The sequence below is a fragment of the Typha latifolia genome, chromosome 5, assembly GCF_019914945.1.
Source record: "Typha latifolia isolate L0001 chromosome 5, TyphaL0001v2, whole genome shotgun sequence".
NCBI classification, from domain to species: Eukaryota; Viridiplantae; Streptophyta; class Magnoliopsida; order Poales; family Typhaceae; genus Typha; species Typha latifolia.
In genome coordinates, this window is record NC_133090.1 from 13354407 (window position 1) to 13366220 (window position 11814).

The window sequence follows — 11814 nt, forward strand, 5'->3', positions numbered from 1 at the left end:
TTACTGTAGCCATGATAAAAATAATAAACTAATTAATATTTTATCCCTAAGTAAAAATGCTGATCAGTTTAGTATTTTTATGTGGTTTTATAACGCTGAATTAATTAGCGTGTTCTATGTATATAATTCTTTTTAACTTAATCTTTCAGTAGTTAAGAAAAAAAATGCTGAACTGATTAGTATTTTTAAAAACACTGATTAGTTTAACAGTTTTGTGAATTAGATTTTATTTAGTCATAAATTTGAAAAAAAAAGTCTATTTAAATTAAAATAATAAAATAAAACGTCTAGATCGGTCAAAAGCTTTATCTCTCTCCCACTTTTTCTTTTGAATCAATTCCCTTCTCTCTCTCTGTGTGTGTCTCTTCTTCTCATTCGCATTAAATCATAGACCAAACTTTCCAAAGCCTAGAAAGAATTTGCCCACATGGTTCATCATCATCATCCATCTCCACTAGTGACATTTGGAAAAATTCCCCTCCAACTCCCCCTTCACACTGTCTGAGAGTCGGAACACTGCAATGCAGAAGACTTTTAATGCTGCTAGGTATTGACGCATATGTGGAATTGACTTAGTTTTCATATCAACTGGTACTGCTGCTCTCTCTCTTATTATTATTAGATGTCTTGTTGTTGAGTCCTTGTCTTCTCCCTCTTGCGTTTGTCCTTCCTCACTCTTGGTGTATACCAAATGATAATAATACCCCTGCAAAGAAGCTTGGGGTTACAAATGATAAATTTGTCATTCAAAAATGGGAGATACGTAATCAAAATATGTACAGAAGAAATTTATTATATCCAAAGACTAGTGAAGGAATTAATTTATTCTTATCATGTTTAGGTAGTGTGTAAGTCGTGCTTGGATCAATTATCACCTAACTTAATCACGTCAACTTTTATTGCAATCCTTACCTAACCGCCGAAAAGTATATGATGAGCCCAAAAGTATATATATATATATATATATATATAATATCTTACACAAACCTCATGCAGCAGCTCCTAGTGTTGATGGAGAGCCAATAAACTATTTGATTAATAAAAGGATGGTGATGATCTGGCTCCAAGTTTATCTTCTACATCAATTTGTATGTTGATTGTCTTATCTTCTTTTCGTACTATATAATTTCTTATCTGAGCAACAGACCTTTTTTTTCTACATAAGCTAACTTCTTATGCATGCAATCTTGTCGGAATCTAAAGGAGTGTGGAAAAAGAATGTTGAGGAATTTTTGGTCAGATCAGCTGATTGGATACTGTTTGTTGTTAGATCTAAATGGACCACAAACTTATATAAAAGATGGTCCAAATTGTTTACTTATACTTTGCTAGTTGGAATCCTTTCCACTCTTTAACTCTAGAATTGACATCGTCTAGAATAGCGATCTTGTGAAGCTTGTTCATATCTACGACGTCTGACAATGATGCTTAATTGACCTTGCACCAATAATTTTTGTTTTATCATACATTTGTAGTCTTTCTTCTCAAGTTTAATTTGTGAAGAAAAAGAAACTGTATATTAATTTAATTCATATGCAAAGTTTGTTTATATCACTCTCCTAAGACTTCTTAGTAGTGTGAACAGTGATGCAATAATTAATGTTAAATTGGACGACCATAGAATTCTTAATTGACAAACAAAAATGAACATATATATATATATATATATTTACTACTAGCTAGACCTCCCAACCTCTTGACTAATCTGATTAAAAAAAAATTTGTTAGCTAGCTCATCAGCAAAAACTTATTAGAGTTAAGTTCCTATGTATCAAGAGTCCATTTCATCAGCTCTATTCACCTCCACTACAGAAAATTCATAGCAAATTCCTTGACCTTAAGCTAGTGCTCCACGTTGTTGTCGATCGACGGCAATTGAGAAGGATTCCACGTTCGAATCAGATCGAATTTTCTTGTCTCAGACAGGCCCACACCGTGTGAAAGGAGAGACAGACAGTCAGACAGGCAGGCATGTTCCAGTTAATGGAGTAGAATACTTTTGTTAGGCCATTGTCATTAGATTCTACAGCTACCTAGCTCACGCCCTTGCTTGCTTGCTTGCTTGCATGCATGCATGTTAAATTATTACTCCCCTTCATTAGTTTATCTCCTCTTAGTTAAATTCAGACATAATATATACAACACAGAAGAGTATTAGTTTTGAATACGGCAAGCAAAACTGGAACAAGTCCAAGTCAGTAAGGTTGGCACCGTCTTCTAATGACATGAGAGTGATGGCAAAGTTAAATAGGAAGTGAAAGCCTTTTTGCCTCCAAAGTCCTATTCCTTGACTTGCAGGGCGATGCTTAGTCTGTCACTCTTCCTCTATTCCTTGTGTCCTTAAAACTTTGAATTGATACGATTCCAATAATAGCTAGCCTTTAGAAAGGTTAAAATGGACAAAGAATGATAATTTCACTGAGATTTTTATTTTTTTCGTCAACTAGAGGGACATTATAAGTACCATCTGATGAGGACCCTTGGTAGAACAATCAAACTTATCCATAACCAGCTACGCCATGATTTACAGATAAAATTTGTGAGGTTAAATATATTTTATACACTGAAATTTATTTCGTAGCACTTTGACTTCTTGTACTTAATTTTAACTAGATTTTAGCGGTAAGATTTTTTTATCCAAAAATATTAACGTGTCTTTTTCATTGAATATATATTTATTAATAAAAATGACTTCCTGGAATAATTAAAACAAAGTTCATGTGGCGGATAAAATGTATTTAATCTATCTATATATAAGGGCAATAAATTTATATGTTTGTGCGTTTATATTATTTAGAATACTAGTCATTCTTTGTTATAATATTATGTCACCATTGCATTGTTTGAAAGGTTATATTAAAAAAAAAAAAAACTTCGTCCTTGAATTAAATTAATTCATGATTGCGTCCTACAAGGCTCTCATATCAACGACATGCCTCTTTAACCCTGGAGGTACGCATATTGATCAATAATTAAGTACGCATGCATGGCTACATGATATCAAATCTAGCTACTTATAAAGAATTTGTTCAATTACCACGGCAGCTCACCGTTCACATGAGATAATTCATAAATAATTAGCTATCTCTTGGTGACAATAATGCCCACCGAATCTTTCTTCTTAAGTCTTGATAAAGAAGGGAATTTAATTAGTTCAAATAATTTGAACAAATAATTTGAGACCGAGTACATGCATGTATATATGAGCATACTAAACTATCAAATTTTTTTCCTTAATTTCCCTGACCATACAATGATGTTTCATACATCAGATCTAGGTTTAATTGAGAAGAAGATGAGAAGAAAAGTCTTTAACTTACAAATTAAGTACTCCACCAATATAGCAAGTAGACTTAGGTTTTTATATATCTATATACATAGTAACTTAGGATCTTCCAAGTAGGTATCTTATAATTGGGTCCTTTCATAAACTTATACAAGACCACTTTCCTTGTCTCATCTTGTAAACGTAGTTGTGAACAGCCTTAATTACTTTTCTCAAACTAGGGTTTTGTCCAAATTAACTTTCTGAGAGCAGGAGCATATTTATTTGAATGGACTGAGTCAAAAGAAGTGGAGTAGCCTAATCACCTTAACATATATAGGGCTTGAACTGATATTTATTATTTATATAGTTTGGGGGTGCATGGTTGGTAGGGCAGCCTAACTTGAGACCACCAGCAAGTTAATTAGAGCTTCTTATCATCATCAACCTTCGCCAAGCTTTCAGAAATAATTAGGAGGGGAAGGCAAAGAGGATGAGAGGCCTGAATAGGAGGGGAGTAAGGCACTACAGGAGGAGATGTCAACTCCCTCGCATGCGGTGGACCGAGGAGCTGCACCGCCGCTTTGTCGACGCCGTGGATTGCCTTGGAGGGCAGAACAGTATGTTAAGCCTTCTTCTCTCTCTCTCTCTCTCAATATGAGAAGTATATATATATATATATAGGGTTCATGCAGTTAAAAGCTGTTTAGTTACTTGATGAACAAGTAAGCATGCACTAAATTTTGATGATCCATCATAGTATGATCAGTTAGTTGGCACATATGTAGGATTTTGAATTAGATGAAAACCATATGATTGAGAAAAGCTACAAAAGAAAATTTAATCTTTTGCATAAAAAAAAGGGTTCAAGAACTGATATCAAAACATAGAGAAATTTTAGTTTTCTATTTAATCCATAGTACGTAGTATATTCCTTTGTGTAATTAATCATATCAGAATATCATAGCCTCTTTCTTTGTTTCTTTTATTCTAAGAACAAATGGTTTCGTTAGGGCAATGAGTTGTGTAAAAATCTTATCTTATTCGAAGCAACTAATTAACCGTCCTATTGACGTGCAAAGTAAAGAAAAAAAAATTGTGTGATGATCATTCATTGTCAGTAATCTAACAACAACAACAAGAAGAATATTGTTAGTAACCTTTGGAATTTATCATTGTAGTGCTTGGAAGTCTTCCAATAACTCAAATCATCTTTCTGATTCTCATAGCGTTGCGTTCTTATTATCGTAGATGCTACACCAAAACAAATTTTACAGCTGATGGGTGTGAAGGGAGTTAATATATCTCACATTAAAAGCCATCTCCAGGTAAACTAAATCTCTCTCGCTCTCTCTCTCTCTCCCCCTTCATTAGATATAACTACTTAACTAGTATGTAATTTCCTAATGAGAATATGTAAGTTTGTTATCCTTAATTTATTCCATGCCAGACTAAATATCAACTGATCTTAAAATAATTTAATGACTTATTTTCCTTATATATTACTTCCTTTCAGATGTACAGAAGCATGAGCGACCATTACAACCATCACAACTTCACCTCCACAAAGGCCATCAACACACAAAACAGAAGGCAATGCAGAGATCTCCATGTTTGCGCTTCAGAAACTCACCGCAACAACTCATACCAAATGTGGGTGTTAAGTATTCATCATATAGACTTCCTTTAACTTAATATTATCACCCCTCCTGACAGGTCGATACTATGTAATATTAATCCACAGAGCTTCACTGGAAGAAGTCCTGAGAGACTTGGCATCAAGGAACAGAGATTATGATCCAAGTGATGACAGCAAACGGACAAGAGATCAGGTATATGTGCCTCACAACTGTAGTTAATGAAACATAGTTAGAGTTTGCTAAAATTTTCTCAAGGTGGTCTCCATGGATCCTTGTCGCAGTTAGTTCCTGGGAGACAACTGGAGTGTGAGCTGACACTGTCGTCGCTCGTCCATCGCATGCCGATGCATTTTGAAGAAACAAGCGAGCTGGGATCGAGCATCGAGTTTGAAACATGCGAAGAGATTCCTGTGTCCAGAAACGAAGGAGATGGCTACCCTACTGGTTGCAGTAACAGCACCAAGAGAAGCACCATAAACTTAGATCTCACAATCTCATTACCTGGTTGATATTGACTTGTATGACAACTGTTCAAGAAAATAAAGGTTGTAAACTAGACTATAGTTGTATAGAGGAAGTAAGGGAATCTCTTCAGACATATATCAGTGATATGAAGATATACAACTTTTGTAAGTTATATCGAAGCCATTGATACCGGTGGAAATAGTTATCTAAGATATTAGGCAATACATTTGGATCTGCGTTCTTCTACTTTGTAAAGATTCTTCTTTAAGCATTTGGGTTTGTGATATCAAACTCACTTAATCAAACCATGTAAATTTTTGGATTGGTATTTATAAAAAAAAAAAAGATCCCGGAGTGAGTATTCTTAGTTTGGATTAAGTGAGAGGCATGTATAAACATCCAGAGTATACTCAAATATGAGAGCGTTGGTGGGCAAAAGAGGGTTTCTCTCGTATTCTTACTTCTCGATGTAGAAATGAGAGGAATTTGAAGGTTTGCTACTCTAATCTTTTTGCTAGCCAGTCCGGAACACTCCGAAAACGAATTTACTTCTAGGAGGATAAAGTAAGAAAGGTTACTTATACAATATCGTATACCCATAGTAATAGAGGTGACATCTATCACTTGTATCTCTTGTTCTTGATGGTGGACTTGTTATTCTTTATGCCTATGGATGTAGCCCGGTGTCAGATGAACCATGTATACTTTTATATTGTGATTATGCTTGCACTTTTTTGCCTCTTAGGTTTTCAGCTTTCTCCACATTCTTGCACGTCAAGTGCTTTAAATATTAGAAGTATTTTAATTTTACTGGTATGAAAAGTGTGCCTCCTAGTTTTGAAGTTTTTAACTAAATTAGACCCCTTTTATATTTTTCTTTATTGAAAAAGACTATCGACTTATTATTAAATGAAACCGTTGATCTTATCACCTTTTTTATCATAATATTTTTTTTTTTTGCCATAGCTGCTGAAAGACTATGTTAAAGATATTTATATATATAAAATGCTGATCAGTTCAGCATTTTTATTATAGATATAGTGAATTAGACCCTATTTAATAATAAATTAAAAAAATAATTTATTTTAATAAAAAAAAGTTAGAACATGATTACTTTGGTGAACTACTCGTTATATTGGTGCTCTTTTCTCGCCCTTACACATGAGTTGTTGCCCTTTTTCCTATCCCTGTGCTGATGCCCATTAATTTGGACCTTGGTACTCATAAGAAGAAAAGAACATGGTAATCTTCCATCGTATGGATTTCTTAGAACTTTATGCATTCCAAAGTATTGGCAGCCTGTCTGCTACTAGTAGTCAGTCAAATTAATTTACGCCACACATTAAAATTTCTACGTATGAGTCTGACTTTTGGCTGAATAATATCTGTGTTTCCAATTAGATATTTTGAGGTTGCCTATCATCAGTGGTATTAAAGGTTGAAAGACTGACAACTACATCAACACATAATATAATTTGCATCTCTAATAATTTGAGTGAATTGCTAAGAAAAGAGAACAAAACCAAGGAAACCATAACTAAATCAATTTAGTAATGAAATCAATTTTGTAAGAAGTTTTATTCGTTTATCATACGGAATATCCAAGTCTAGGAAGTGACTATTTTCCCCCAGACCACAATATACACGGGCGTTCATAAATAGATTAACCTGTGAACTCAGGCTTAACTTCGAAGAAAGACACAAACTGCATACCAAAAATATCCTGTTTCAAAGGCTATATCCCAGAAAGAGTTTTTAGAGAGTTAATGTAAATATAACCATCAAGTAGGCTTTAAGGAGTGAAGTTTATCAAGTTTAATCCTGAACTCGAAGAGTTTAAAAATAATCACAAATAAGCATCCGAAACTCAATGGTCTTGTTGGCTATTGAGATTTCTTTCCTAGAAGTTTTCAGAAAGTACATTGTTGGAAGCAGAGGTTCCAAAAGTGCGCTGGCAAGGGGTGGGGGTATATTCTTATTCAGATAAAAGCAACCCCATTTATTTGTCCTTCGGCTAAATTTTGCTCCAGCAAGCCTATCTTCGCCAAGTGGAGATGGGAAGGCAATGATAAGAATAGACTCTGTAGAATTTCTTTTGATTTGACCACATCATCTCTTGTTACTGTAACTTATAACAGCAAATGCGCCAATTATTCACAAATTCCCTGCAAGAACAAATATATTGTTAGAACCTAGGACCTTGCCAAACAGTAAAGGACACTGGCAGAAGCAAGATTATTTGACTGATTAAACCAGAAGATATTCTCTAAAGCAAGATAAGCACAAGACTTTAACTGCTTCATTATAGGACCAACTCTGAAGCTCCAGTTCTTGGAAAATTGGAATGGATCTTTATGATAGTTTATTATCAAATTAGAAATATGTAAATTGAGTGCTCTTTTCCATTAAAGCTGCAACAGAAAAATCTTGAGAAATACTTCATTCTCATTTGTCTTGAGAGGGAGAAAGAGAGACCTAGTTGTGGAACACAAAAGTCCTCAATAATAAGCTAGGACTCAAGGTAGGTTGCGGTTAAGTAAACCCTGAAAGAGAATGTACAGATCCTTGTTATCTGTACCAAATATCTGTTCTGCCTTTTCCAGAGTTTCCTGCATGGTTATAAGTCAAACAACATAAGATCTTGTCATAGAATGCCTAGATAAGTTGAGATCAGACAAATCACTCTAGCAACGAAAAGGATGCAAAACATACCTCACGTGATTGTTTGTTTGCATTGAGCTCTTTAATGTTTGCCAAAAATGCACAGAATTGTTCATATGAGAGACGGCTCCTGGATGCATGAATATAAAACATGAGTAAGTAAAATGGCTTGGTATTGCTTTAGACAGTGCATTGCGTTAATTGGAGCATGAAATAACCTAGCTTGACGGAAGAACTCCTTTCCGTCTATACGAGGACGCCCTGAAAGAACAACCTTTTTAGTAGTAAACTAACTCATCAATTGAAAATCAATGCAGTAACAGGCATAATCCTCTGGTAATTTAAGACCTTGAAAAGAACGTCTCTGAGGAGGAGAACCAGGAGCAGAGGACTGCTGACTTGATGGATACCACGATGGCAGTGTAGCAGTGCCTTCAAATCGAGATTTTGGTGATGTTGAACCAGACAATAACTTGGGCGATGATCCTGCAGTAGAAAATCCTCTAGGTGAACCACCAGTGGACGAGATTTTTGGTGTTGAAGTGGGGGTCAACCGAGGAGTGATGTATGGCGTGATAGAGAACTGATATCCTGAAGGTCGTGATGCTGTTGCAAGTTGCAACATACGGCTATGAGTATGTCAAGCACATTTAGAATGTGAAGTTATGAAAACAGAAATTGTGGAAAGTCGGCCAAATACTGAAGTACCATCTTGAGTTGAGCTCTCAGTGTCTGTAGACCCACTGATCAAATCAGACATTGTGCGACTGCCAGAGTTCTCATCTTCATTTTGCAGTTTGCAAGTATGAAATCAACAAAAGAAAAAGAAAAATCAGAATCAGACTTGAAAGCATTAGATGGGCATGGAATTAGACGTAAGCATATACATCTACATGTATATGTATGAGATAAACAGTTAAACAATACCTTTCCAAGAAGAGATTCTAGCAACCGAGTGATTATAGGTACTTATATCAACAGTTTCTGTCTGTTGCTATCAACATCAGAAAAGGATAAAAAGTTCATTTTCCTTTTGCAAAAACAGAGAACAGAAACAACAGAGAATCATCTGAATGAGAAATGCTGAAATCAGTTAACTTACAGATGTGTTATCATCACTTAAGGATTGCATCAGATGTCTCTTAAAATTCTCCAACTACAAAAGACAGATTGTATTTCAATCTTGTTGACAAAACTTCCGTAGAGGAAAAACACACAAGAAAATAACCACATAAGCAGGAACATGATACAAAAATGTACATCAAAGAAACTGGCACACATCCATACTTGATTGATCTCCCCCTCTCTTCCTATACAAGTCGATCATTCAACCCTTTTGTCTTGATCAAAAGTGCAAGAAATGCAAGAGGCTGCACGAAAACCAAGAATGCCATGTGCATCACCGATGCATCTAGATATATTGCTTCATGGTTGGTGATTCTCTTTTATGGAGACACTCTGTCTGGGTATCCATCCAGCCATCCAGGATACAACTTCCTGGTTAGCTACTACTAAAACATTTTCATTTGACTAGCTACTTAAGCTACTAGATTTCTTTCCTTCAAATATTGTGGATTGCTTGCTCTTGAAGCCTTTTGTACAATCATCTAATTTGGTGCAAACAAGGAAACTGGTAGATGCCTCTTATAGAGACTGATCTTTGAGATAGATTTGAGATGGCTCATACTTGCTTTTCCATTCTTAAATTTGATTTTAGTTTACTGTTTATTTTGTTAGATGATGTCTTACTCAATCCAAATTACATCAGGTAATTCAACATCTGACTTTTGATTCTATGATCAACTTCCAGGAGGAGCTATCTGAACTGTGACAACTAAACTATAAAAAATAGTTAGTCGCCACATCACCAAAAGTTTGAAGTACTTCAACAGTAGAGGACACCAATTAAACAATATAAAATATAACCAAAGTGATCATCATTAAGTATGACAATAGCAACAAAAAATCAATTAGTCTTGATTGTCCAGGAAAGGATTTCTATAAATCCTTTTTCACCTTTTAGCAGTATCTTGTGGACAGTGCTTTTCTCTTTTTCCTCTTTTTGCCACCTCCCATTCATAGGGCATCTTTAAGTTCCACTAGGTTAATCTTCTGACTGTATGCATGGGCCTTGATGGAAGTGCGCAAACCATCCTAATTGCTCATCCTATACTAATGCAACCCACAGACCACAGTAGTAGTTATCACATTCTCCAAATTTACAGATACTGTACTCATCCACTCCAACATTCTCAGGCAACAGAATTTTCATTAACTTGTATACCCGTAACTTGTTGGCTCACAATGGTAGCCATCACTTAAAATGATGTCATTGACAAACAGCATGCACCATTTCTCGTCTTATGATACTTTTAGCTAAGTAGCATCATCAATGCATGCACATCTATGAAGCTGCTGACATCATATAGTCAAATAGTCTTTTGGACGCTTCAGTGGATTTCGTTTACTTATATATTGTCATATTATTTCTTGATTAGTTCAGAAACACAACCCAAATTGAGGATTCCGAAGCTAATATCCGTAAGAGATGTTAAAATGACTTAAATTATGCAGGAAAGCGTTAAAGATCGCACCTTTGCCAAATCCCTTCCCAATTTCTTCGATGTCAAGGCGAGCATATCCCGTTCATTCAATAGCTTAGCCTTCAATCAATCACAGAGCATCCAAACGATCAGTAAAATACACCAACCGAACCAAATCTTCGTTCATATCAATCAAAATCGAAGTGAGTCCTAACATTCTCTTCGAGGGCGGCCCTTAGCCGGGCATCGGACTCGTGGATGAGGCGATCGAGGAAGGCGACCTTCTCCTCGAGGTCGGCGATGGTGCGATCGCGGTCAGCGATCCGCTGCCGCAGCCGACCGGCTTCGGACTCGAGCTTGGTGACACGGGAGGCGATCGCCATGGACGTGATCTTGCGCGCGAGGTCGAGCTGGTCGTAGGGGTCGGTGGGGATCACGGAGAGGATTTCGTCCGGGAGGTGGAAGTCCGGTCCACTTTGCGCCATTTCCCCGAGAGGAACGAGGAGGAGGAGGAGGAGGAGGAGGAGGAGGAGGAAACCCTAAAACTAGCTTTGGATCGAGCAATGGAACCCAATTAGGTTTAGGCTTTGGTTGGTTTATGGGCCGGTAGGAGGAGCGGAAGCGAAGCTTCTTCCTCGCCCGTCATGGAAGGAGGTCTTCGTTCTCAGGGAGGGTGAGAATAGCAAAGCGGCGAGGAGTGGGAGACGTGGAATTTACCAAGCCAGGGGTAAGAATAGTAGAGTTCCTGTCATGATGGCGGAAGTAGATCGTCTGCAAAATAGGGCTCTGGAAATTTATGCGATTACAAACATGGCAGTCAATTATTCGCTTTCAGATCCTTTAGATCCAATAAAAGGAAGCCACGTTATTCCAAATTAGTTTTCGGCGGCAATGTTGTTTACTGTAGGTAGTTGGCTGTCTCGTTGCTGTTTGGAACTCCAGTCCTTTTCCGATAGGATCCGAATTTGTTAGCTTCTCATCCGAGTCGGATCCAAGTATTAATTATAACTGGAACCCGACAACTAAGCGGGTCGGATTCGACTTCCGGAGACATCAGGCCTGTATAAAGTTTGCAAGTTTAGGCCCATACCATATTCAAACCAGTAAGACATCAAAGCCCATATATAAAGTTTATCCAATTTCAGTAAGATACTTCTCTAGTGTATACCATTGCAATATAATATCTTCTATTTTATAAATACGTCCTATAATTAACATGTTTTCACATAGCTTAATAATA

General features: G+C 36.4%; 2 protein-coding genes across 3 annotated transcripts; one reads left to right on the top strand and one right to left on the bottom strand.

Moving 5' to 3' along the window:
• The first annotated feature begins 3624 nt into the window (after nt 1–3624).
• Nucleotides 3625–5724, top strand: LOC140789293 (uncharacterized). Its single transcript, XM_073138947.1, has 5 exons — nt 3625–3885; nt 4517–4593; nt 4782–4918; nt 5010–5097; nt 5187–5724. Exons 1-5 carry the CDS (start codon nt 3759–3761, stop codon nt 5412–5414), a joined length of 657 nt encoding a protein of 218 aa, XP_072995048.1. The 5' UTR covers nt 3625–3758; the 3' UTR covers nt 5415–5724.
• A 1415-nt stretch (nt 5725–7139) lies between these two features.
• LOC140789893 (uncharacterized protein At4g15545-like) lies at nt 7140–11339 on the bottom strand. 2 transcript variants are annotated; one of them, XM_073139787.1, is made up of 10 exons: nt 10790–11339; nt 10626–10694; nt 9134–9187; nt 8959–9025; nt 8740–8814; nt 8380–8637; nt 8250–8292; nt 8083–8161; nt 7846–7979; nt 7140–7535 (listed from the first exon to the last, which is right to left on the bottom strand). In XM_073139787.1, exons 1-9 carry the CDS (start codon nt 11057–11059, stop codon nt 7887–7889), a joined length of 1008 nt encoding a protein of 335 aa, XP_072995888.1. In that variant the 5' UTR covers nt 11060–11339; the 3' UTR covers nt 7140–7535; nt 7846–7886. The 2 variants fall into 2 exon arrangements, with proteins under 2 accessions (XP_072995888.1, XP_072995889.1); XM_073139788.1 differs by having other exon boundaries at nt 8959–9019; nt 10790–11263.
• Nucleotides 11340–11814: the final 475 nt, after the last annotated feature.

What these genes read in the sequence shown, in the direction of transcription:
- LOC140789893 (XM_073139787.1), bottom strand. Translation starts at nt 11,059, where the DNA reads ATGGCGCAAAGTGGACCGGACTTCCACCTCCCGGACGAAATCCTCTCC. An exon ending in GGGCCGCCCTCGAAGAGAAT is followed by an intron (nt 10,695 to 10,789) that starts GTTAGGACTCAC and finishes GATTGATTGAAG; the next exon opens with GCTAAGCTATTGAATGAACG. An exon ending in GAGTTCTTCCGTCAAGCTAG is followed by an intron (nt 8,162 to 8,249) that starts GTTATTTCATGC and finishes TCATGCATCCAG; the next exon opens with GAGCCGTCTCTCATATGAAC.
- LOC140789293 (XM_073138947.1), top strand. Translation starts at nt 3,759, where the DNA reads ATGAGAGGCCTGAATAGGAGGGGAGTAAGGCACTACAGGAGGAGATGT. An exon ending in ACATTAAAAGCCATCTCCAG is followed by an intron (nt 4,594 to 4,781) that starts GTAAACTAAATC and finishes ACTTCCTTTCAG; the next exon opens with ATGTACAGAAGCATGAGCGA. An exon ending in GCAAACGGACAAGAGATCAG is followed by an intron (nt 5,098 to 5,186) that starts GTATATGTGCCT and finishes TCCTTGTCGCAG; the next exon opens with TTAGTTCCTGGGAGACAACT.